Source organism: Aptenodytes patagonicus, chromosome 13 (assembly GCF_965638725.1).
Source record: "Aptenodytes patagonicus chromosome 13, bAptPat1.pri.cur, whole genome shotgun sequence".
Lineage (NCBI taxonomy): Eukaryota > Metazoa > Chordata > Aves > Sphenisciformes > Spheniscidae > Aptenodytes > Aptenodytes patagonicus.
The window spans coordinates 4,870,435-4,897,438 of NC_134961.1; the positions used below are offsets into that span (position 1 = coordinate 4,870,435).

At 52.2% G+C, this 27,004-nt stretch overlaps 1 protein-coding gene across 2 annotated transcripts in view; it reads right to left on the minus strand.

Annotated features, from left to right (window-relative positions):
* The window catches only part of PRKCB (protein kinase C beta), a 139,114-nt gene that overhangs the window by 39,265 nt on the left and 72,845 nt on the right, over positions 1-27,004 (minus strand). For both annotated transcript variants that reach the window (XM_076350572.1, XM_076350571.1), the window contains exons 6-9: positions 15,235-15,391; positions 14,766-14,900; positions 12,377-12,473; positions 6,350-6,496 (exon numbers count right to left, since the gene is read on the minus strand). In XM_076350572.1, coding sequence (XP_076206687.1) covers positions 6,350-6,496; positions 12,377-12,473; positions 14,766-14,900; positions 15,235-15,391 — 536 coding nt within the window. The remainder of the gene's footprint in view (positions 1-6,349; positions 6,497-12,376; positions 12,474-14,765; positions 14,901-15,234; positions 15,392-27,004) is intronic.

Here is a 27,004-nt window from a genome sequence, read left to right on the forward strand (position 1 = left end):
GGGCACAGGCAGGATAAAGGAAAACGTGGATCCGCAATGCTTCTAGCTTGCCACAGCCAATAGTTAAAAATAACAGCTTGCTTATTATCCTGTGGCTCCCATTATAGTCCTGAAAAGAGATTCAGGTGCCAAATGATACAGAAAGCTATCGGTGGTATTTCCAAAATTATTCAGGAACCCGAAGTCTAACAAGTGACACGTCTACTTCCTTGCCACCTAATCACCTCGAGGAACCCAGTCCAGGGGGTTTGCTGATGTCTGAGTCACAAATCTCCCTTCATCACCTTTCACCCCTGAGTCGGGCCCTGGTTTGGCACCCTCAGGGTGCAAGCAGCATCGGGGGAGGGCATCAAGAGCCTGAACAGAGTCCATCAAGTTATGAAGTGGTAAAAACTTAAAAGTGGAAAAGAGTCAGTATATAGCCAGTAGGAAGAAAAAGCCAGCAAGGTTTTCTCTGCCTTGCCTACACCCTCCACAACGCGCGCAGTGATCAAAACCCAATTACGTGCCGGTCTATCACCCAGCCAAAGCCCCTTTCATGCAGAAGAATCCATTCAACCTCCCATTTAAACCAGTTTCACCCATTTGCAGGTTTATTTATTACAATAAATGGGATGCACTGCTTCTGCTGGTGCAAATTTCCCTCATTAATCACATCAGCCCCAGTGAGGATCCTCAGACCGATCCACCACGCTCCATCAATGTAAGCTGCTCCTCGGTCTGTCGGCAAAACAAACGGACTCTGAAACCACGCTTTGCTTCCCATTTTCCCTCCTTGCACTCTCTCATCATGTTAGATGCGAGCGCTCAGTGGAAATGAATTGCTTTCCATTTGAAAGAGTCTGCAGAAATCCTCCAGTCACATCAAGAACAGGAGTTTGGATGTTTTGAAAATAAATTAGGAGAAGTCAACATCAATAGGGTGGAACTGAAAAGCATTTCAGACTGTAGCAGAGTGGCAGAGGAAACACAAGTGGGTCTCACAGATAACTTTTGAGACACTAAGGACAGCAGAATTAACCCTCTTGTCGTCCCGAGGCAGACAACACGGGGCTGGAGCCCTGTGCTCCCCACCGCAACGTGCCCGGCTCCCCCGCAGAGCCCTGAGCCTCCCCGGGAGCTGGAGCTGGGGCAGAGCCTGTCCCGGGGCTCTTTCCTGGGCAGAGCAGCCCCCTTTGGGGTTTGGGGAGAAGGCAGCAGTGTGCCAGCCCTGGGGCGGCAAGGCACAGGACACAGCCCGAGGACTGGGACAAGGCAGGGGACACAGCCCGAGGACTGGGACAAGGCAGGGGACACAGCCCGAGGACCGAGGTCTTTGGTGCCCACCCACTTGTTAGAGTGAAAATAACAGCACAATTGGGAAGAGTACTTTTTGAAAGCATGTGGCTCTGGCTCATTTCAGGCGCTTGGCTGCGGCGCTGGAGAGGCTGGCTGTCCTTCACATGCTGCTTGTCAGGCTTAGCTGGGAAAGGCATCGGGGCTCCTCAGCGCCAAGTGCTTTGGAGAAGCCACTGACATTTACATTTTCATCAGCGGGGACAGGATTGCAGCGACCGTACGCCGCACTCATCCGTTGGCAGCGCTAAAAAGCAGACTGACAGCGTGTCAGTGACTTCAGTAACTGATTTATTTACTCGCTGATGTTTGAAGAAAGTTGAGAACCCCGGAGCAGCTTGGTGTGCTGCTGTGATGCAGCCCAGCAAGGCACAGGCACTGGGACCAGACTTGTGCTTCATCCTTCCCTGGTACCAGCTCCCTGAGGTGTCTTGCAACAGCGCTTTGCACCAAATCGAGGAGCTCTCCTGGCAGGAGCGCCCATGAGCATGGACAGACCCGCGCCCTGCCTGCAGCTGCGGGACAGGGTGCCAGGGCAGCAGACACAGCGGCTTCACATGGATTCTGCACCTCTGCCCTCCCCTGCAATTCTGCACAAACTGAACCATTTCAGTTCATTGCCTCCATTTATCTTCACCAGTTTCATACGAGTTGAGATTTACAAGCCACCGTGCACAGGTGCTAAAAAATGGGGCTGATTTTTAAGTGATAAAAGCAGATGGGCTTCAGCAGCTCGAAGTTGGTGGAAAAGAGAAGCGACCGCTCCAAGAACACAGTTTGGGGGAAGTTGAAGCCTGTTACCTGGGAGTAAGTGGTTTATATGCAGTATCAATTATAGGCAGACCTACCTTGCTATCCATAACCCTTTCACAGAAAAAGTAACTAAACCAGGGAACCTCTGAACCTGGCATCTGCTGCTGCCCCGAAGGGACCGCGCTGGGGCAGGGGGTGGCAGCAGGAGTCCCCTTTGGAAGCAGAGATTGCAGTCCCAGGCAGGGCTTGGAAAGTGTCCTGGTGCTGCTCCAGACATTTTCCTTGGAGACTCCCAGGGGAGAGAGCGCCGTTGTTGGTAACGGAGCGTGTTTGGGGATAAATGCACCAGCAGACTTCCCTGGGGGTACACACAGATCAAATGTAAAGGTAAAATCAGCTGATGGCAAACAGGGTTCAGCTGTAGTAAATAACACCGTAGGGGAGCCGAACTCTGCCGGGGCGATCGGAGCCTGTCCTGCACAGCAGAAAAACCCAGAGAGCGCGGTGGGTGCCACCGAGACGTCCGTGTGCGATTCCCACCCGACCGGGGATGTGGCTACCACCACCCCTGCAGCGCAGCGAGAGGCAGAGGTTGGCTGGTGTACCACGCTAAATGCAAAAAACTGCTCTAGGGCTTATATAGACTGTAAATGCTTCATGCGGTAGCTTCCCAATGACATGGCAATCCTGAGCCACAGCTGAGCCAACCAGCCCTGCTTTACTGAAATGTGAAAGGCAAAAGGAATTTGCAGCTGCCTAAAAATCAGCTGCACTACACCCACAGTGAAGAGGCCAAGTGTGAGAGCGTGTGGCTGGGTGAGTGCAGAGGGATGCTGAAAGCCACATGTTACTACATTTCTCTCTCACATCTGGGCTGGCAGAGCGAGCAGCTCCAGAAGTGCACATTGAGACTAATGCCGGTCAGGATGCTGTAATCACTGTGAATTTGCATATGCAGAAGAGATTGCAGGCTCTGGTCTATGGCCAATCGAGGAAACACCTTCTGCACCCTGAGTGACAGGCACGAAGTCTGCACAAGCATGAGCAGACTTGGCCTGTTCTCTGAGCAGGAGACAGGGCTGCTCGCAGCCTGTGGGGCTTACGCAACCGTCTCCGACTCCGTCTCGCTCCGACCCTGCCCGCAGCAGCTCGGCAGTGCAGTGCCAGCGCGACAGCTTGCAGCGCAGAGCCGCAGCCCGTCCAGCTGCGCAGGGGAGCCTGCTCCGAGCTCGGCGCGCCAAGGGCTGGCTCAAAGCTGGCTCCAGCACGCTGGCATCGCAGTTCCTATGGTGACTGCAGCTTGGGTACAGCTAAGATCTCAGGAGAAGGACAGCCACCGATGAGCGGGCTTCAGCAACGGCTGATAACGACACAGCGAGTAAAGAAAAAGATTGGGACCCATTGCACTGTAAATACAAAAAGATTGAAACAACCGAATGCACCCAGCGCAGTCTGGTAACGCCCTGAACAGAGCTGTGCACAAGATGCACGTTGGTAAAGGAGGGAGCGTGCACCCAAACCTCACCACGTGCCCAGGGGCCAGAGCACAACTCTGCAAGTCAGAAACCGAGTCCCTACCTGAGTGCACCAACCACCAGCCCTTCTGCCACATTTCATACCAAGGGAGGAGAGGAAAGCATTTTACAGCTTGATGATTATCACAGGACATGAAAATTGTCTCCCATTGCACTCTAATCCGTAACTACAGAGGCAAAAGAATCAGCCCCGCTCAGAAAAACACCATAAAACCCTGAGAATAGACTGACAGCTTGATAGCACGACAGATTGATTAGCTGCAAAAATATGAGCAAGCCACAAATTTAACTTTCCTCTATTTATATTACCACAAAGCAAACCCAGGGTGGGTTGTGTGAGCCTTCTTCAGTCAGGAAGATCTCCCTTCCCCTTGCCAGCCCAGCGAGGACTGCTACCAGCTACAGCTGCCGGGGGCTCCGACAGACCCCGTGGCCGGGACCAGCAGCAGCGGGGGGCAGCCCAAGAAGACCCGAGACCACCAAGGAGCACTGAGGGTCACCCTGCATCCTGGGGCTGAACACACCGAACCAGGACCACGCACACCCGAGCCGCTGTCCCTGAGCTATTTTCCAAACCAGAGCTATTTTCCATCCTCTAAACCTTGATGCCTGGCTCCACGGGGACCTCCATCTGCCAGCTCACTCTCTGGAAAGTAGACTGCTTTTTTTTTTTTTTTTTTTTGTGCAGAAAAGCTGATATTTAACTTGATTTATTCCTGTAATATAATTTGTTTGGGAATGCTCCAGCATAGTAAATGGAGATATTCTGATGCTGAAAGTAGAGAAAGCAAGTTTATTAAACTCCACCGAGGCCAACACGTAGGTACTCCTGACCCTGGACAGCCGTAGTGGTGGAGAGAGAAAAACACTAAGCAGTAAATCTGAGCTACTGATGCCAAAGGGTTAATAAGCTTATGCCTGAGACAAAGACTCACTAAAACAGCGTGATTATACCCAAAGAGCTCTCACAGCCTGCTTGAACTGCAGCAGCAGGGACCGGGAGGAGGGAGGCTGGCAGTACACAGCCAAGCACAGGAGCAGGCGGTGCCAGCCCTGGAGAAGGACGCCGCTGCCACGGACACGACCGGCTGCTCGGCACGCCAAGGGCTGGGAACCTGCCGGGAGCCGAGACCGGGGAGCCGGGCTCCTCTCCCTGCCAGCCGAGCGCCAGCACGGCGTGGATCTGCACACCTCTGCCCGGCTCCTTCCGAAACATCTGGCACCTCCCTGTAAGCGCAAACCAAGCGGGTAGCAAAGCGTCCTCTGCAGCAAGGCCCTGCCGCCGGGCACCCCGCGCCGTGCCACCTCGGTGTCCCCGTGCTGGGGGGACGGGCAGCAGGATGCCGGGTAGGCAGGAGGGAGGCCACGGGGGAGTGCTCCCCAGCGAGGCGCAGGCACACGTGAGGGTGAGGCTGCATCTAACCGTAGAAACCAACGTGCTGTTTTAATAAGCACTAATTAGCATATTTATAACATTCTGTTCCAGGGAACAGTTTCTGTCACACATTCCCTTATATAAGCCATGATGCCGACTGAAGAGTTTGCTAATGTTTCTCAAATTAAAAGAAAGAAGAGGGGGGAGAAAAACCCACAACTACAGAGTTTCCAGATGCCAAGCACAGACTTTAAAAGGGATTAGGTGTTGGGAGGGAGAGAAAAGGGGGCAAAAGCGACACGGAAACAGAGATATGTACACATTACTGAGTGACAGCAGCACGGGCACAATGCACGGGGCTTTCCTGCTCCCCTGCGGTGCCAACCCGCAACAAAGGTGTAAAACACAGAGTAACGGCAGCCTCCTCCTCGGCGGCATCTCTGGCAGGGGAACCGCAGGCTGATGCTCTGGATGCTGGGGACCATCAGGAACTCCCCGTTCTCCTCCTGTCACAGACGTTTCAGTGGATCTCTAAGCTCTCCACCTCCAGAAAGGGAGCAAACACCCATCTAGAGAGGCTGGGACCTCCCAGAGCTCAAACGCCAGCGGCAAAAGGCTGGGGGAGGGAACGGGTGCCAGCTGTGAAAGGCGGGTTCACCCCTTGTGCTCAGCAGGTGACGGGTGAGCATCACTCCCCTGGCATTCTCTCCTTGCCTCCGCTGCCCGCCCAAGAGATGTGCCCAAAGGCAGAGCAATATTCCCTGCAATTAAGGCAACTCACTAATCAGAGCAGCAGCAGGCCATCCATCACACCGGCAAACACCGCGCTGCTGCACAGCAACAGCAGCCCACCTTCCTGCCCGCTCCGGGCTGTGAAGCTCGAGAAGCCACCTGAGGACTGGAATTTCTAATGGAAATCATGACAAAGTTGGCAAGACCCCAAGAAAAACGAAGGCTCCAAGTCACATAATTACTTGAAGACTGAAATTCTGTTACTGCTCATAACCGGTCTGGAAAGTTAATTAAAATGTTCACATATATTGGTAATTATTAGAGAAAAAAATGGTCAAATAAAAAAGAGTTTTAAAGACACAGTACACACCCTGCTTCCCAAAAGACGGCATCTGATTTTTGTGATGGCCTGATCAGACATCTCAGATCTTCATCACTGTGACACAGCAGCCACACAGCCCAGAAGGGAGCCAACAAACTGGGCTCCCGTCACCGTGACACCAGTGCTCCCAGGCAGAGCAAGGACAGATCACGCTGGAGTAGCCACACGGCCGCAGCTCAGAAATACTACAAACGTGTGTTAAACACAGAAAGCGCAAAGGCGTATGTTGTACCACACCTTCCCAAAGCTTCCTTTCCCCAGCACCATCAGGAAATTGAAATCCGAAAGTTTCATCCGATCTCTGCTCCCGTTGTTGTCGAATTTAGAAATGGCATTTGTTGTCTTCTCATCCGCAGCCTTGGACCCTGTTCCAATCTTGGCTCTCTGCAAAGATGGAGATGGAATGGGGAGAAAAGAGAAAAAATTACTGAAAACAGCGCGGACAAAGGTCATTATAAAACCAGTGAGTGCTCCTGAAATCCCACGTTAATCAACTCTTTTCCAGGTCAAACGCTACCCTGAGCTACGGGAACCCCTTCTGTAAGCGTGACAGGGACAGCACCAAGAAGGGCACTGGGGACGTTGTCAGCCCCAACACACTGCACTGTTCAGCCGGTTCCCAGTTAATCTCTGCGAGAGCAACCAGGAACCGCGTCTGCCCACTACCCCGTGACCCCTCGCCCCGCAGCCAGCGGGACACGGCAGCCTGCGTGCCGGGGAGCTACCCCGTAACATGTGGTAGGTCATCCAAAGTATAGAACAGAGGCTTGAATAAGCTATTTATTCTCAAAGCTGACTTCTGTCGCTCACCTCACCAGAAAAGGACAGGTGAATATAAATACATTAAGGTAAAACACAGGAGTTTTTATCCAGCTCCACCTCCGTTACTATCCGATATTGTAGAGAATTGCACTCCCGCGCCAGTTCAGGCTGAACGCAGGAAGCTACAAATCCATTGTGAACAAACCAGAATAGAAAGCACTCCTCCTGCATCCCCAAGCAATCGTGCGAGCTGCTGCAATCACAATTGCTTATTAAGGAGCCTCACAAAACCCCCACGTTTTTAAACACAAAATCTCATCAGTTGCTTGGCACCTCGTCATTGGTCCAGGGGCTATCTAATTTGCTGAACCACAGTTTGTAAAAGCTATCTCACAGTTTATTCGGTTTTAATTTTTAGAAATATGCGACAGTATAAGGCTTGCACTGAGCTCAGCCTAGCATGAAATTCCATTAACCCGATCCCAGCAGTTCAATTTGGCTGCTACTTGCAGCTCCTCCAGATAGGAGCCTCACAAGTAATCTCCAAGCCGTTGCTGCTGCTAATTGGTTCTTGCAAGGTTCTCCGTGCTGTAAAATTCTCCATTCAAGGTCACCTGCAGCACCTACAAACATCTGAAAAACTCCTGCACTGAAAACTAAAGGAATGGTCTCCAGAATTTGCCAATATCGTAACTGCTAACGCAGCTCTGCCCCAGGGAGGAGGCTGAAATCATTCAACAGCCCCGTACCTGCTACTGCCGCAAGCAGAGCCGCACACGTGGCACACCTGCTTTCCACTGGGAAAAAGTGCATACGTTGAAAAGGAAACAAAGTCACCTCTCCCGAACCACCAGGATTTTTCCTCATTGTAATCTTTAGGCCTTCACAACATCCCCAAAAGAAGGGGATACCCAGCCAGAGCATTTTACTTCGAATCAGCTCAGGTGACAAACAGCAGCTCTGGCACCGACCGAAAGCTGCTCGTTGAACTCGGATGAAGAGGGATCCGAACGTGGGCAAAGGGAACAAGAGCAGCCTCTGCGCCTCCATGAAGCCAGCCTTGTGTTGTGTAACTTTGCCTTCAGCAATCCTCACCCTATTGTATTTCAAAGCTAACTCCAAAAGAAAGGTGTACTTATCAGCAGGCAAAATAGTCATATTCTGTGAAAGCTTCCTAAATGCTCTATCACAGCTGAAAAACAATCTTGTCAGATCAGATTTGACACTAAATTAACCTCTGTGAAAACAAGCTGTAGTAAAATTCAAGGGCAATATTATGCTTCCATTAAATGACACCCAAAAGCACACCGCTGTTTCAGCCGAGCCCGTATTCTCCCGCACGTCTGCAGCCCAGCAGCAGCGGGGTTGGCCACGGGACTCAGTGAAGCACTGACCAAAGGAGGGGGAGGCTTTCAGTCCTGAGCAGAGCAGAAAAGAGCAACGCGAAGAGGGGGGGAAGGAAGAGGATTTTCATTTGCTTCAGCCCAGCAAACCGGCCAGCTTCAGGCACAGCGTTACCAGCAGCGCCGGCAGACACCCGGGCGAGCACCCGGCACCCAAGCGTGAGAGCTACTTCAGGTCCCTCCTGCTGCCCACAGCTGCTCCCAAGTCTGCGTTTAACGAGGGCCTGCTTCCATCACAGTCAGTCTTGCACTTGACCAGAATTCGCAGCATCACGGTATGTGCACAGGAGACAAGATGAGGATATAAACACAACGTGACTTCCCTGATAAAACAGGCTCAGCGCGTAGCTTGGACAGGAGGGGGAAAGGTCGTTCCAGAAAAGAGCCCAAAATAAGAGTTGGGGAGATGTAAAGAACATCATCCCTGAGTGAAGTGTTTTACTTTTGCTATTGAGTGTCTCTAATGTCTATCTCTAAGTGAGTACAAAAGTCCTTTAACCTGTTTTTAATACACTCCTGATGCTCACGCAGTCTCGAGACCTCTTTAAGGTTTACAACTGAAGCGTGCTAAACATTGCTTACAAAATTTTTTTTAAAAAGCACTTGACCTTCGTTATCCAACTCATTTGTCATAGTTAATTTACTACATCTGAATTTATGCAATAGCAGCTGACATTCACATCTATCAAGCTGTCCCAGCAAGTGGCTGATAAAGACCAAGCAGAATTGGCAGGCGATGTAGTGCAAGGCTTCACGCTGTGCTTTTGTCTCAGGACGCTTTCTTGTCAAGCCCAGGAGGTGCCCGCTGCAGACAGAAGGCTGCGGGAAGCGCAGCAGCAGCACCTCGGCCAGGAACGGCACCGCAGGCTGCCAGAAAGGGGCATTTTTCCAGCCGGCAGCCCTGCGAGCATCCGTGCGTCTTCTGCGTCGTCCAGGCTGACACCTCAGTCCTTTCAGCTGGGTGCTTTTGCAATGGTAGGTCCACTCAAAATATAAACCTGTCATACGTGTCTCAACTTTGTCCTATTGATTCACGCTGCCAGGAGCAGGCAGGATCAAGCAGCGCTAATGCAGATCGATTGAAGGATTCTTTTTAGTCCTTATCGTCTGAAATGCCGTGGCAGCACCCTTGGCTGCTGCGTCACAACCAGGCTCCAGCGCGCTCCTTGCTCCTCGGGACGCCAGCACAAGCCATCGCTCAGCTGGCCAGGGATTTCTTTCCTTGTAACACTGACTTGCTCACAAAGGAGGATGCAATAGAGGAAGACGCAGCAAGGTGAGGGTACAGATGTAGTCTGGCAGAGTGGAATGACACCTCTGGACAATGTATTTTCTGATCTGTAGACAACTCATCATCTGACTTCCAACATAAATACCGTTTTAACACCACTGGAACGTCAAGAAATGCAATAAAAGCAGGTAGTTAGTTCTTTATAGAGCTGACAACCATTGGTTGTATGCCAACTGTTGTATTAGAACTGTCTTATTTTCTTGGATATTCAGGAAAGTTATACATAAATGAGATAAATGTGAGATTAAAAAAAAAGGAGAAAAATGAAGCAACTCTCCAGTCCCATGCTACAATTAATGGAGTTCACGCTGACAACCATAAGGGCAACTATTTTATTTTGTGTATGGCTCATGTAAGTCTCCAGATGTACCACATTCATTCTCAGGGTTCTGGGAAAACGTTAGCTATACTGAAAAGCAGCAAAGACCTATTAATTCAGTAATGTCTGGATCAATCATTCCAGCAAGATCTTCCATGGCTTATTGAGTAGTAAATAGACATTTCTCCTTGAAGCCTCTTGGCGAGTTGGACCCAAGCATCGCTGAAATCTTTCAGAGACTGGCATGGAAATCTCACCAGCTTCAGTTCACCTCCGTGCAGGTCCTTGGCGCTGCCAGTGCAAAGCCCTGATGCTCTCTGATGCTGACAGCAGCTTAGCTGGGCCAGCTCCTCGGGGAAGCCCAGGTGTGATAACGCTCTGCAGAGCCTTTCCGGCTCCCTGAAATCCCATGTCCACATTCACTCTGAAAAGCCCTTTGCTTTTATGTCCTTTGCTTTCCACAGGCACCACCAGCGCTTTCCCCGCGTGACTGTTCCGCACTTCCATCTGCACGGGCCAGAGCTGGCAGCAGCACCAAGCCCTCGCACCCCGCTGCTCCCTTTGAGCGCTCCGGCTGGTGCTGCTGGCTTTCACCTCAAAGTTACGGCCTCGCTTCGGACAAGGCACTGTCACCCGTCTGACCTTCACTGTCACCTGGCCACATCAATTAGCCCGTAGTTCAATTAGCATAGACTCCACTCTTGGTTCCTCCGGTTAACCCACTATCCGGGCTGAGAGAGCAGCGCTACACACCACGGGAAGCATGCATTACTTAGGTTATTGAAAACTAAATCACTGGCTCGTACGTGTTCCTAGTGTTCCAGGCTTACACCTCCAGCAGCGTTTCTGTCGGTAACACCTTGGTGCAAAGCGCCGTCAGGGATCACTGATACCACGTGCCAAGCTCACCCAACCGTCACCCTCTTAAAACCCCAGCCCGGTCTCAGTGCACAAGGCAGGGTACAGAGGCTGCCACGACATTTAACGGCTAAGAAAGGGTTTCTTTCTGAGATTAGCTCCAAATCCAATTATACTAATATCTTAATTTATCTTAATTATATTAATTCATAATCAGCAGCATGACAGAAAAACCAGACGAACAAATCCTATTATACGGCACCTCAGAACGAGGGTAGAACTGCTGTACCGACAACACGTGCAGACATCAGGAGCACGGTTACATCAGGTCATCCTGGGACATCCAGGATCTTCGTCCCTCTTTAATTGGAATATAGCGTTGGAAATACATTAAATGAAGTATCTCCTTATTTAGCTACGCTATACTCATTTTGGCAAACACAAATTGTGAATTATGTAACCCTAACAGAAAGACAGACATGGTCTGAAACAACACAAACGAAAAGGGGATGTTTGCAATGCTGCTTTCTTTGCAGTAAGAAGAAATAACTTCTTAAAAATGACAGGATTTCGGACTCCTTCCTACCCGCAGGTAGCAGAGACAGGGGATCAAGCGCACTCTTAGTGGAGCACAAGGCACCACGCAAACATCACGCAAAACTGCGCATTGTGCAATATTATCTCTTGCATTTTCGACCTAAGTGCCAAACAATCATTTTCCTGTCTCTCATCCACCAGAAACGACTGTTCCCTTTCCCAGCTAATCCACTGCCTGCTTCTATCGCACACGAAGTCAGACACACACACGTGCAGGGAGATCACTGTATTTTCAAATTAGAAGAGAGTATTCCAGAAGGGCGAGATGGATGGCTCATTCAGTGTGCTACGATTAAAAACCATCCTGTCAATCCCGTCAGAAAATTGCATGTGAGTGAACCCCACACTTCCAGCTCCTGGTGTATCTGAATCCGTTTGCCTTAACTTGCTTTGTTGCAAACCTCTACAAAATGACCCCGTTTGGTTCATCTGCCCCAGCTCCCCATCATTCCTCGGACCGCTGCGCAGTTGCTCCTGGGCCCCCGTGTGCCTCGTGCTGGAGGAGCCGCGCAGCTGCAGCGATCCAAGGAGTGACCAGATCCCTGCTCGAAGCACCCGCCGTCTCTCCGGTCTCCCCTGCCCTGGAAGCACCAGCCTGGCGTGGTGACATGACCCAGCGCTGCACCAGCGAGGCAGCAACCGCTTGCGGATGCATCACAAACTTGCCATTCCCAAACGGATCCAGCAAGGTCCTTGTTTACTATTTAACATAGCCAAACCATTGCTGGAAAGCTTCAAATCTTCAGTGACTTTTTTTTTGTTAAATGTAACTGAACAACTTACCTTCTGGAAACACCATTTGAAGCTTGTGCCCCAGCGCCAGGCGTGCCATGGAGAGCCTTGGGAAGGACCAGCCAAGGGCATGGGTCTCCAAGAGTGGGTGCAAAGCAGGGCGAGGGAGGAGCGATGGGCCGCACCCTGCTCCGTGCTCCCTGTGCTGCTGGGGAAAGAGCTGGCAGGGAAAGCCCCTTGCTGAGGGCATGGCAGGCAGGCAGCAAGGAAAACCCCTGAGTTCCCAAGAAAAATCAATTCACCTCAAATTTCTGCCTCAGTTCCTCATTTCCTTCTTCTCCCTCAGGAGGCACCGGGACGTTGAAATATTCCCCCTCCTCCTGGCTCAGAAGCTTAAACCTGGAGGGACACAGCGAGAACGTCAGGTCAGGATGGCAGACAGGACCGCAGGCAGGCAGGACCGCACCTCCCGCTCTGAGCACAGCTCTGCCTCCGCTGTACCAGCACCCGGGTGACCCTTCCCCAAGGTTAGAAGACCCCCCAAACCTCACACCCCCAAACGGTCCCACTCAGCAAGCTCCCAGACACGCACTGGAGCGGAGGGTTGTTTCTGGGGTCCCTCCCCCCAGCTACCACAGCTTGGAAAGCACATCCACTACCTGCTGCAGTGGACACCACAAAGCACTGATGCTTCTTCCAAAACACAAGCCTGACCCAAAAACCCACAGACAAAGCACGTCTTTCTCGTGACAGCATGCTCCTTCCCCATCAGCTGCCCCAGGTGCCAAGGCAAGCCGGGCTCCACGGGGACAGCACGTAGAACCTGCCAGTGCCGGGCTGGCACTGACAACCCTGAGCACAAAGCCGAGATGCTCACCAAAAAAAGGAAAAAAGTTTAAGCGGCAATTATCAGAAATCACGGAAATGTCATTCAGATCTGAGGCGTTTCACACAGCCGCAGGCAAAGCCTTGGCTCCATCGGCAAACCCCTCCCGGCAGCCAGAGGACGGTTATCAGCTGGGTGTTATCTACAGAGGCTGCACTGAACCACCAAAGTGCTATTTGCATAATATAGGGACAGACTCTTCCTTTGAGCTTGTTTCCTCCATTAACTGCAGTTGTTTAGATATGAAATATACACCAGAGCTCCTTCTAGAGTTTATTCTAGCCAAATACTGTGTCAAGGAAAATTACTGAGATCTCCACTTACGTGATTTTTAAAAGACTGGGAAAATGATCAGACTTTGGGCTGCGTCAGAAGCCGGCAGCGCACCAACCCCAGCCGACACACACGCATCCTTACAGGTGACTGGAAATTTGGGGGGAAGTGACAGTTTTCTTCTGTTTTCCAGAAGAGAAGCCGTGTCTCAATCAGGGTCTGGTTTGTGACAAGCGAGGCTCACAGGCTGAGCCCTGCGGCGTGGTAACACGGCCAGACTCTGCCGGCAGCCCCACGACGGGTCGGTTTTCCCTGAGGGGACGGCACACGCTGCCTGCCTTACTGCGGGCTCCCGCTGGGCAGGACGAGGCAGACGGCGGCAGGAGCATCCCCCGCTCTGCCCCCCAAGCCCTGGCTGTGCCAGGGGAGGCGGTGGGTGCTCCGCATGGTGCCAGCCCTCCAGCCCACCTCTGCGTGCAAGAGATGCACGACCCGGCGCTGTGCGGGCAGGCTAGCTCATCTGCTAATTCCTCCTCCTCTCTGTTCTCTGCTTTAAGTGAGACACATACAGCTTCTACGGTGGAGAAGACGAGTCCGGGGTGTTTGCTCAACTCGTGGAATGCAAGTTAATAGCATGCAGGTTTTGGTTTCCAAAAGACATATAATATCTATTTTCAATTATTACACTTGACATGGAAAGGTAACACAGCTCTCAGGCATCGGTGGCTGGGGAAAAAAAAAGGGAAATAAGGCGGCATGTGTCCTGCTGGGGGAGATAAAATGGAAATGAAGAGACCCATTCAGTGGGGGTGTTACAGACCCGCTGTGTTCATCTTTCATATGGTAACGAGCAACGGTAATTACACACTTTGGTAGCATTCCTCCTTTTATTGAACAGTGCCCCTCAGCACTGGTTCTGCTAGTCTGCGTGGTACAAAACGGCTGCCCCCGCCACAAATCACAACTCCAAGCGTGTCCCCCCAGCCCTTCACCCGCTCACAGGCTTGCTCTCCTGCACGCCTGACGAAGCCACGTTGCCTCCCCAGTACAGAAACTAAGGGAATCCAACCAGAAAGTGCTGGAAAATGCTTGCTCAGCAAACACTTGGCAGGTGATGCCGTGAAGCCTATGTAGCAAGAGCCCGCGGGGAGCACCAGCCCTCCTGGCCGTGAACACCAGGCAGAGCCGCCCCTGTCTGTGCGTGCCCGTGGGAGGGAAAAGCCCCCCGAGCGACCCCGCAGGAGAGCAGGAGGAGACAGAGGAGGTGACACAAAGCCAGCCCACGTGGGGCACTCAGATGCTGTCCTGGCGCCTCTGGCCGTCCCCTGGGACACCCCACGGCCCACCACAGCACCAGCGATTCTCACCAGTCAGAGGTGGAGTGGCACCTTACGCGGGAGCCAAAACGACTGGTGATCCTTGAACAGAAGGATGCTGGTAAAGTACGACGGGCTGCCACATCTTCCATCGCGTACAAAAAGATCAGGACTGCTTTTTGCCCGTAGTATTTTTAAAACAATTGCAACTCTTACCATCCATCGACCCCCGACTTCTGCAGCTCAGAAATCCCGAAGGACAAGGAGCCCATGAAATCATTCCTGCTGGTCAGATCCCAGTCCCAAATCTCCACAGACAACCGCCTGTCTTTGTCCGCCTCTTTCAGTTGGCTGGAAGAGAGGAAAGAAAAAGGGATGGTTTTATTCTGGAAGCCATTGCTACACCACCATGCCCCTCCACGCTCCATAAGAACATGGATGCAAAATGAAGGGATGGTCTTCAATGACCGTTCAGCTCTCTAATATTTAATTTCCCGACCACATCCGTTTCAAACGGAGAATGCAGAATTCCTGCCCTGAAACGCTCGGCTTTGATCAGGGGTGAGGGCAGAGGTTTAATCAGCTTAATGTCTCTGAATAATTAAATCAGAGCAAATACAATCACATTAATTCTTAGGGGTGAGAAAAATTAGTTTACAAGTTTAAACATTTTTCTTGTACTTACAATTTAAATGTCTCGTTCCACTCAGGATTCAGGGAGCACTTGATAGTTTTGGTCTTCTGTTTGCTTTCGTTTTTGGGGTCAGGGATTAGTTTAAGCTTCACGTAGGGATCTGACAAGCCATTAGGATCCATAGGAACTAGGTTTTTAGCATCTCTTACTGGGGAAGAGAAAAAGGATTAAATTCAGTATTGAAACTATAAAAATACCCAACAATTGACAACTGCCCTGTGTGCCACGAGTAAGTGTGAAAATAGTGATTAAAAACAGAATTAAAACTGAATACGTGCAGACACGGACGTTACATGAGAAATGACATACAGTTATCAATGCAAAGCAAATACAGCTCTAACGGACAAGGGAGGCTGAAGGATCAACTCGAGATTATTTTCACTTTCTGATAGGATGATTTGTTGTTTGCTCTCACTTTTAAACAGTTTAAAGCTGCTTTGTTTCCTCTTGCACCTTGGTAAGCAGAATTGCACTGATTTGCATCCTTCTTTTGGGAGAGGTGGGAGCACGGGGATGGTGCTTTCCATGGAGAGTGGAAATAGAAACAGCCGTGAACAGGGGAGAGCAGGCACCAGAAAGCACCAGCGCAGCGGCCAGATCCAGCGCCGAGCTCTCCTTTTGGGTCCCCTTGGGCTCAGCTGCTGCGGCCCTGAGGGACCAGGGGGGATGCCCGCAGGGAGCGGTGCAGCCGCCAGACTCGGCAGCATCACCCCGGCTCCGGGAGCCAGAGCGTCTCCTCGGGGAGCAGGAGCAGAAGAAGGGTGAGCAAACCTGCAGGCAACCTCGACTGCTTGTGATCGGATTGCAGCTTTGACAAATTAAATTCAATCAGGCTGATCTTTCCTTAGATTAAGTCAAAAAGGGTCTGTCTTCTGGGTGAAGGGTCTTATCTTCCCTTTAGTCTGAGCAAAGATATCAGAGATGGAAAGTCTGATGGGACACGATGGAGCACAGCTGTAACCAGGGGGAAAGCTGCTTGCAAGAAAGTCCAGAGCAGAAACTCCCCTCCCCTGCACTGCAGGCAGCAGACACAGCTCCGCTGGGTGTTTTCACAGGCTCTCCCGCCCAAACCACCCAGGCCTGAGCAGGCAGCACTGCCCGAGCAGCGGTGGGGGCTTCCCTCCTGCCCAAGCGTTGCCAAGCCGCCCCTCCTTGGCAGCCGGCACGGTGCCCACCGGCAGCCCCTCGGCACAGCACACCGTCACCTCCCCAGGTCCAGCGCACACCTCAGGGATCAGGCACAAAGGGTCATGCCGTGTCGGGAACAGGGGAACTCGGTGCTGCCTGAAATCCCACCAGATCACACCAGCAGCTCTGCTGCGAGGCTCCCTGCGGGCACAGCTTTACCCCATACACCCCATAATCCCGAGGAGGAGAGGACTCCAGCCGCGTGTGCGGTGCTGCAGGACTTTAGAAGATACTCTCAGAGAGTCAGCAAGAGGAAACTGAGCAATTGTTTTTACAAATCAACAGTAAGGCGTTCCTGATGCAAGGTTGGGAGCCAGATAAGTTTTGAAAAGCAAATTAATGCTCCAAAATCTGCAATCTACTGCTGTCCTCCTGAAGCATCGCCCAATTTCTGGCTCCATGGAATAAAACTTGTAGCCAAAATTCAAATCTGCATTTATAAACTAGCTCATTTATCAAACACGACACCCTTGACAGCAGCTCGCGAGACAGAGAGGCAAGCCTGCCGGGAATCGCCTGCTACCCAATTACGGGTGCCCAGGCAGCCCTATCGATTTGGCAGCACTAGATATTCTTCAGACTCCTGAGATGAGGCAGCCACGGGAGCCAGAGCCGCCTCCTGCCCCTCAGCAGAAGGGGAGGAATGACTTCATTACTAACAGCCCCAGAAGAAGCGATATACAGTGACCTTGCCGTGGACGCTGTCATGCCCAGGACAGGTCGGATCTCTTTGCTGCGAGGTTGAGGCCCGCCAGCGGTCGGTGGGGTCAGGGATGCAGATGCAGCAGCTGCTCAGCATCGGCATTTACAAAGAGCTTTCTCTGCTCATGTGCAAGAAGCAGCTTTGCTGCCTGAAAAAGGGAAGGACACGTGGCGAGGCTCCGGTCCCTGGGGCAGTCCCCTCCCGCAGGTTGTTTAGGTAGCAGCGGTCTCATTTTCCCAGCAGGAATGAACGCACTGCCAGGACCCAGGGACCCTGCGCACCGCACCACTCTGAAATCTGCCATCGTCCCCAGGGAGGGTGCTGAGTGGGGCTGGGGACACTGTAGCGTCCGAAAAGCACTTGTGAGAAGATGCCCAAGGAGGAGGATTCACCCTTCTTGTACCGGAGAGGACCGAGGCTCTAAATTTCTTCAAACAGACAACAGGCATCTCCAGAGGACAGTAAAATATCAGACCCGAGTGGCTTTCAAGCTTCTCCGCTTATTGCCGATTCGTTATGTATTGCACAGGCTGCTCTCCGAGTTAGGGCCAGCTTTGCAGAAGCACTGGGCCATCCCTCCACGGGCCCCATACGGGTAGAAATCCGCAGCAGTGCCAGGGCTGGTGAAGCAACAGCGCCCGATGTGCGTTACCTGCTCTGCAACAACCTCATCTCCACGTAACGAACCTGCACAACCCTGCATCTTGGGAGAGCAGCCCAACAGTCGCGCCTTCTTCCACCTATAACTGCTTGCTGTGACACGAGCAGCCTGACTTCATTTCTATAATGTCCTGACAATTATTTGCATGTGCCATTTAATAAATGAATCTTTTTTTTGTTAAAGTTTGGACATAAATACCAGCTCTGCACTTCAGAGGATGCACAGCAGTTTATTCTGTGGCCTAATTTGGACTCTCAGTCAAAATCTTCTGTGGAAAGCTTTGTACCATCCAAGCAGAAAGGCTTGCAATCTGCTGTGTGAAATCTTTAAGTAACGAGTTTAATTTCCAAGGGCCCCGCCAAGGCTCTGCACCAATACAGCCGGAATGCCTTCCTTTCTCTCACCCCTTATCAGAGGGGAAGAATACATATTTTCTCATCACTGTTACAAGCTTTTATCTGTGCCTTTTTGATAGGAAAAAAGGCAATCTGTATAACTACGTTCTTGAATTATAAAACATTAAAGTGTATTAGAGAAAAGTCCCACAATAGGTCCTGCCAAGGCACTACCTGACTGGCAATGAGCCCGCAGGGGAAGCAGTCTTCATAGGGTTTGCAAACAAACAGCGGGAATTGCTTTTGCATGTTTGCAGGTGTGGGAAGTGCCTTGTACGGGGAGCCCGGCACCCCTGCACCCCTGCCCCCCAGCCCAGAGCCCTGCCAGACTTTCCCCCACCCTTAACAGGGTGGGGGGAACACAGCTCCATCCTTAACTTCTCGGTCGGTCCGACCGCAGCCGTCACAGCTGCAGGCACCCGCCCTGCTCCCCTGCGCTTCCCCGCAGGCTCCTGCCTTCACCCAGCGCGGGGGGCCAGGGCTCCCTGCCCGCACCCCCGCCGCACTGCCATGGCACGGTGAATGGTGCTCCCGAGTGCCCTGCTGAACCAGGGCCTCTTAATACCCTCCCCCTGCAACTCTGCTGAGCTTTTACTACCTTTTATTACCTTCCTGGCTTTAACATTATTATGAAAACTTATTTTCAATGACCCTGACCATCTGCAGTACAGGGAGAGTGAGAGCCTCGGGGGAAGATCTCATCTCCGCACCAAAAGCAGGCAGCCCACTGCCACTCGCCATCGTGCAGGACCACTTAAACCAGGGGTGTCGCGGTACTGGGCGCTGAACGGGGCCCGCCCCAGCGCAGGTCCCGCACCAAGCATCTGGGGCAGACATGGTCCACGCTGGTGACCATCGCTCTTCGCGTGTCCCGGGGGTCAGCAGAAATCCCCGGGGACTCCTCACCCCCCTGCGACAGACGGTAACAGCCGCTGTGCGAGTGGCAGAACCAACCCAAGAGCTGGAAGAAGCCGCTCGCTCTCAGGACTCAAACCGGACGATGCCGCCTTACAGAGAGAAGATGCAAAATTATGTCACGCTGAATCAACGCTCTGACTTTGCTTCACGTTTCACCGTCTGAACAGCCAGCATAACGTCCTCCGGAGACAAATGAATAAGCCTTCGTCATTTATCAGGCCATTGTTCACTTCTTTAAGGAACAGGAAAAATAATTCCTGACCCTCATAGTCAATCAGTTTATGCCCTGAAGCATGAGATTTGATTACCTCATGTTATTATCTCAACATGCAGACCTAAAAATTTCATTAATGGGAATAATTTTATCTATTCATTTAAAAAAACAAAATGCTTCTGCTTGACCTTAAGTAACTTTCTGACTTTTCAAGCAGAAATCAACAATTAAGTGAAAGAAAAATAAAAACCTCAAGAAGTGTAGTAGTGATACCTTGTGCCAGGAGAAATGTGCTCCTCTCAACCGTTTACGGCATTTCTTTGACAGTTAAATTTGATGTAAAATAGTTTTACATCTGTCATGTTCTGACAGTTTTGTGCATCATTAAGAAGTAGTAACTTCATTAATAATTGTGATGAGTAAGAATATTACGATCCCATTTAAAGCAGCCGGTCTTAAATCACTTTGGGTACCAAGCCCAGCTATGGCTGAGGAGAAGCCGCCCTGGTTCAGGCTACGGTCAGGAAGAGGCATCGGTAAGTCTTGGACTTCATGGGATTTGGGGGGGATTTGGGGTGGGGGCAGTGCTGGCAGTGCCCACATCCTCCTCCGCACACCGCAGGTGCCCACGCACGCTTACGCTCAGAGGGGACACGTGGGTGCGGGTGTGCTTGGCGCAGGCTGCGGTTCCGCCGGTGGCTCAGCAGCACCCGGCGGGTCCCTTCCCGGGCGCCCACGGCACCACGGGTGCGGGGAGCATCGCTGCACCGCCAACGGCCGGGACCCCCTCAATGCCACGCACCGGGGCTGACCCAGGCACCCCGGATGAATAACCCTGATTTTACACCAGTTCCTTCCCCCTCTCCCCCTCCGGATGCATTTGCAGAACATCCCACCCCAGCGCCATGGTTAAGCCTCGGCAGACCAAGACCAGCAGCCACAGCTCCGCAGCGCCGGCTGCTCGGCCGAGGCTCTGCAGGGGCAGCGACGATGCTCGGGGAGGATTTCTGCGAGGAAGAGCCTCTCCCCTGCCCGGGGGGCACTGCAGGGAGGTGTAGTGCTGGCCTGGGGACACCGCTCCATTGCCATGGGAATGAGATATCACCTGCTCTGCCTTGTAGGGCCAGGGCAGGTAGAGCTGGCTGAACAATATTTGAATAATTTATTCTGCAAAATTTGCAATAGTTTCCAAATAAATTATTCAGACAACATCTTTTAATTACTCAGCCAGCTGTAACTGCAGGAACAGGCTTAGGAAGAGACACATTTCAAACACCCACATCTCCACTAGAAAACACGGGGAGAAAAATCACTATAACGAATGCCCAAAGCAGGAGGTAACACAGCCTTTTCAGACAGCTTGTTCTGGCTGTGGAGGTCACGGCGGCTGCGAGAGCAGGGCAAGGCCCTTCCTCCAGCTCCAGCAAGAGCTGTACCCTGGAGAAGTGGGCCAGGCAGGAGTGGCCAAATGCCGCAGGATCGGGGAGGGATGCAGTGCTCGGGGGTGCATCACGTCCCCCTCCCAGTGACGGGGAGGACTCCCGCAGGTCTCCACCGGGAAAGCCCCCCTGGAGGCCACCTCACCACCAGCCCCGCCACCACGCGGCATGGCCCTGCTGAGCTCCGCCGCCGGCCAAAGGGGTGGCAGGCACGAGAGGATGGTTTCTGACTCTCTGCTCCCAGGATTGTGTTTCACCTGGGGTAAAACCAGCCCCACATCAAGCAAAGGGTGACGGTGCCCCATCAGCAGCTCCCCCGGGGAAGGCAGCGGCTGAGGCAGACCGCAGCACAGTTCCAGGTCTGCTCCCCACCTCCGGGGTGGTTCCAAAGGGACACTGCTCCCCTGCACCCCAGAGCAGCCCTCCCTGCCCAAAAAGGCTGGGCTGGCCTCACACCTGGGGGCACAGGAGATGCTGCACAGCCCTACACGAATCACCTGCCTGGGGTCGTGTGTCTGTTCACGGCTGGTACCCAGGTTTCCATGGGAAGGCAAGATTAATACGCTGGATAAATAAATACCAGAAAGTTCTTTGCTAAATATGCAGTGCCATATGGGGGTTCGCTTTCATGTTAAAAAAAAAAAAGCCTACAACAAAACCCACTCCTACCCCACTCTTAAAGACAGCTTACACTGGCTGCCAAATCCTTTACCTTCATCTCTGAGTAAGCAAGGCCATTATGACATACTCAGTGCAGATAATTCTGCTTCCCATTGCCCACCAAAGAAAAAAACCCTTCTGAAAGCCCTGCTCATTGCAAGGAGAGGTCAGAGCTCAACCACCTCAACCCAGCCCAATCACCTCACCATAGCCTTGGCCAGCAAAACGCCACGCCGTGCCAGTGGCACCCCCTATTTCACACCTCTCGGACAGGATTTTGGAGAGGGGAAGGCTCTCAGGCTGACCTGCAGCACTCATCTTCCTCCCTCCAGCAGCACACACCATCCCCGGCTGGGAGCAACCGCATTCCAGCGAGCACCCTGCGCTCGGATTAACACCCTCGTGCATTAAAACATTTAATTAATGCTCTGCAGAAGAATATATTTGCACATGCTTATACAATAGAAAAGGCACAGGACTCATTACGGCTGCATCTTCCTGGGCCGGTGATTATTAATTAACACACTTCCAGGTCGTTTATCTAATCACAGCATAATTGGTTTCAGTTTTGGTCAATGTTTTACTTCATCAGCTCGGTAAATAGCAAGGCTCCGGTCCCGGCAGCCTCTGCCAATGCTGCAGGTGCAGCAGGAGCATTGGCTGTAACCCCAAAGCCGACGCCGCATTCCCACAGGTCCTAACAGGGGTCTCAGCTTTGCAGAAGCCACCAGGGACGTCAGCACATTGCCGAGACTCCCAAGAGAGAAGAGGGAACCTGACATCATCCCCACGCTCCAGCAGCCCTTGCACGAGGACAGGGCACACTCTGCTTTCACACGCACACAGGTCAAAGTCACCTAAACATGCTGAATGTTCTCCATCTCCCATATATACCCCAGAACCTGCAGCATAACCCTATCATTTTTTCTGCATTTTAGTCCCTGTAGGCCACTGCTTCCCTGCGATAAATGATGAACTGCCCGACCCCCAGCTTGGCACAGGGAGCTCCCCGCCGGGACAGACACACCGACACACGACGGGCTGCAACTCCCGCCTGGACAGAGTGGCAGGAACAGCCAGCTCTCAGCCGCAGGAGAGGAGCAATGCACAAGCAGAGTCCTCCATGCAACTTACTGTCTCACCATCTCGGAGAAGCAATAGATTTCATGGCCTCCAAGCCCAGCCTTCATATTCTCTCACTCCTCCATTTCCCAAACTCAGATATTCACATCTCTTAATACGAAAGGCTCAGAATAATCTGCATTGGGAAGCTTTTCTATTATGGAAGCAAAAATGTGCAACGCCTTGATGACATTTTAATTTGCTACAATTTCCCACTTTATTCAGCAGTCTTTTCCCCGCTAATAAGATACTTGATCAAAGCCCAGACCAGAACACAGACTGTGAATATACATTTGCTCTTGTCCAACATCAGCCAAACGATGCCCTGCCACACTCCATCACGTCTGCCTCCCACACGAGGCGGTTCAGACACGTACCCCACGTCGGTCCCACTCCACAGCATCCTGACGCCAGACCTCACGCACCGGCGGGTGCGGATGTGCTGTCCCGTGTGCTGGGATTGCTGTTACGTTCACAAGTCTCTTTTTTTCTTGTTTTCTTCAGAAGAAACCATGTGTTACTGTTGACGCCAGGGTCAGAGGAGAGCAGCCGCATCCTCGCTGCATTGCTGCCCTTGGAGCTGGAAGGATCCAACTTGTGGACACAAACCGACACAGACCAGCTCCAGGGAATCCTCTCTTTATATTTAAGGCAAAGCCAAGAGTTGTAACGATCTTGGAGCGGGGAATAATAATGACAAGTATCTGCAAACTCGCTGGGTGTAAAGGACCAGATTCCCTGAGTGACTGGGGTAAAAACTGCCCAAGTCAATTAAACGTCTTTAAGTGACATCTGAAGGGAATTAACTTGCTGTGGCAAGTGACATGTCTCAGAGCACTGCTACGTACCCAAATTTTGTTTACCAGGCCCAAAAGATGTCTTCTCTTTTGTCAAGCAGCTCAAGCTAAATAACCCAGCCCACGCTACCTACTCAGTATGACAAAGCTGCAAGCGGGAGTTTGCTGTGGCTTACGTGGTGGGTCAGAGAAGCAGAGACCTCATTTCGCCACTCGAGGAGAAGCGACAGAGCCGTCCCTGGGCTGGGCTGCCCTCGCTCCCCAGCCCACCGCCACGTCCAGCACCGTCCGACTCTCCAGCGGCTGTGCAGCGATGCTCAGCTCTGACAGCCTCCAAAGCTGGAAAACGCCACACAACTTGCATCTACCTTTCCAAAAGTGAAAGAGACTCCAAATATTGTACCATGAAAATCATGGTATTGATGTAAGGAAGCCAAAGAGCTGGAGAGACTTCTCCCCAAATGGCCTCCCAGGAGGCTGAGCCCACGGCGGCTCAGGTCACACTCATGGGACCCTCTCCCGGTGGTGCCGTGCACAGCACCGATCACTAGGATGCTTTATCGTGATTTAAAACAACACATTTAGCAAGTGGAGCTGCTAACGCAATCAGCCATTTCCAGCCAGCTGCTTGGGGTTTTCCAGCCTCATGCACTCGTTCCCTGGGTCCGGTCTGTTCAGCACCGAAGGTAAGCGCTTTTTAACTCCAGCCAGCCCAAACACACAGAAATGCCGGACATCCAAACACATTCCTCCTGCTGCTCAAATCCACCTCATCTAATTAGGCTCTGAGCCAAAGCCTGCCTCCCACCAGGAGGCAACGCAGGATGCCAAGCACAGCCGGAACCGGTCTGTGCCGGGGACCAACAGCCAAACCAACCCCACAGAAGGAGCATGCCCGAGCCAGGGACGTCACCTGCAGCTGGTTCCCCTTTGCACAAAGCAAAACCCCGAGTGTCCCGACACAGAGAGCGCGTCCCAGTGAGGGGAGGCAGCACAGGGGTTTGGGCTGTCCCAGCCGGCTCCATCCGGGGGGCCTCGCTCACACCCCCAGGCTTTCGATGATCACACAGTCCCCACGCAGCTCGCGTTGATGCTTCAAAAGAGAAGAAGTGCTTGCCAAGAGCACGTATCTAAGTGCTTTGCTGGATGAGATGCAGATTGTTTTGTGCCCTAATTAACAAGGCCCTCAGAAACCTCCCGTATTTTGGAAACCGCCTTTGGCTGGGGGAGCTGCGAGTCCTGTCCGTGGCACGGAGCTGAGGGGACATGCTCCACAGCCTCCCCTCGCTGAGCCAAGGGCACAAAGCCACAGGCATTAGGAAGGTGCCATTTATTTGTGCAGGTGCCCTATTATTAGGCAAAGCCACACATTTTTAATCATTGGGAACACCAGTAAATCCCAGTGCTTCAGCAACCCCCGAGCAGCAGCAGACAATGGCAATGCAGGGCTCTGATTGCAGCATGCAAAGCTGCGCTCCCAGGTGCACCCATTATACAATTACATTCAATGTATAGCATGAAAGGAGCTGTAACAGAGCCACTCGCCGAACGTAAAGGAGTGATTAACACCACAGACCCAAGAGCTGGGAAGCTAATTAGGAGGGGCAGCTCTGCAGGTTCCCGTTGCTGCTGCTGCTCTGGGTACAGCCCTGCAGACCAGCAAAGCTGCGGCTGCGCCGGACCCCAGCCCTGGTTGCCCTCGGTCCAGCCCCCTGGCCCCAGCCAGCAGCGGGGCGGCCGTGCTCAGCCTCGCAGAGGTGCACCGGGGCTGGTCCCTGCTGCCGGGCTTCTCCCCCCTGCCCTCCGAGCAGGCATCAGCCAGGGACAACACTGCTGGCTTATTAAATCACACGCAGCTGATGGAAGTCAACCTCATTGAGAGCCAGCCAGGGCCATCCTGTGCACATTTTGTGGATTTTGAGGAATCTGGGGGTTTGGCTACTGAATTTCAGTCCCCTGCCTCTACAGGGGTCACTGCCTGAAGCCTCACCAACCCCCCAGGAACCGATACAGATGCTCTCACCAGTCTCCTACCCTACAGCTCTGAGGTTTACCCTGGTTCTTCAGAATTAAGAATGGGTTAAAAATATTGAAATTTGGATCTTTCTCATGTTATAATTTTTACAATCTTAGTGTCTGGCAGACCATGCTGTAGGCAGGCCCGCACTGTGCCAAGTGCTGTAAAAAAGCAAAGCGCGAGCACAGCCCTCGCTGAAGGAAAGCGCAGCCTACGGCCGACCCTGGGACTTCTCCGTCCCTGCAAAACACCCGCTGCTCCTTCCCTACACCACGGTACGGTTTGGGGTCAAAACCGCACCTTGCGGCAGTGAGGTTCACAGCGCGAGTTTGTGTTACGTTTAAACACGCTTCCTTCTCCATTGGTTTTCATTTTGTGAGCTGAAGACGGTGAGCGTTCACTGCACTGGTAGCACCAGCGTCTCCTACCTGCTGCCGTCACGCAGAGGAGGTCTCAGGTAACAGAGTACAAGCGGGGAGAAACGCTGGTGGGGTAAGTCACAGTCATCTTCAAAAAGGGGGATGCAAATAGATGCAATTTTTCAGGTTGCTAGCTAACCAAACAAGTCATTCTAAGTCAAACAACACACTTTGTTTAACCAAAAAGTTGTGTTTTCCATTGGGAGTAAATTATCTTTACAAAGAAAAAAAATTTTTTAAAAATCAGAGAAAGAGAAAAAGAAAACCACACTGCCAAAAAGCATATGGCAAATTCCTGTCAAATTTGTCAAGTTGATGAAAAAAATAAAAGCATGTGGTTCATCGTCTCCCTTGGCCATGCCTGTGCTGCCATCTGCAGGCACTTGCCCCTGCCCTGCCAAACGCTGCCTGCTCTGCCTGCTTGTTCTAACAGCCAAGCACTTAGGGACCTGTCACCTTTTAATACTACAGTTGCGATGCTCTTTGCCATGGGAAAGCTTACTAGATTTCTGAGCAAGGGTCTCCACACCTGGTGGGATGGAGAAAAGATCTTGCCCCAACACCAGAACCTGCAGTTTACCATGCAGCTGGGACCAAAGGTGCCCAGGCACCACGGAAAGCCCCTCGAAACAGACCCCTGCCCTCCACTACCCCAACAGCTTCAGCCCACTACAGCAGCCTGCACTGCCTGCTTAAACCAGGAGAGAGGTGTATTTAGGAAAAGTAGGGATCCCAGCACCCAAATCCCTTTGTCTGGTGTGACTGAGCTTGGCCTGCCATGATGGGCAATGCTGCCTGCACTTGGCTGCATCGGTGCCCGGAGCTGAGCCTCTGCCTGCTCCATGCCGAGATGGGGACAGACCTGGCACAGGGAGAGCATGTGCAGTGTGTGAAAATGCTGACAAATATTTGGGATTGACCACAGGGGTGGTGGCAACAGTGGCTCATCTGTCCCTTAGTGCAGCTGGCCGACAAGCCATGAAACCCCGTCCACAAGCAGGACAAAGGTCCATCTTCAAGTTGGTTTCTGATTCCACTGCTCAGACCTGATCTCCTTGCTTTGTAGAAACCTCCTCCTCCTTTCCTGCTAACCTCTGTGCTCATTTGTACTTCGACAATTAGTTGCCATATGTCTTCTCCATCCCGAACTGCTTCCAGCCCCATGGCACCCGCTGGAAGGGCGGGCAGGTGGGTGAGCAGCCGGGCTTCCACCTGCAACCCTAAACCC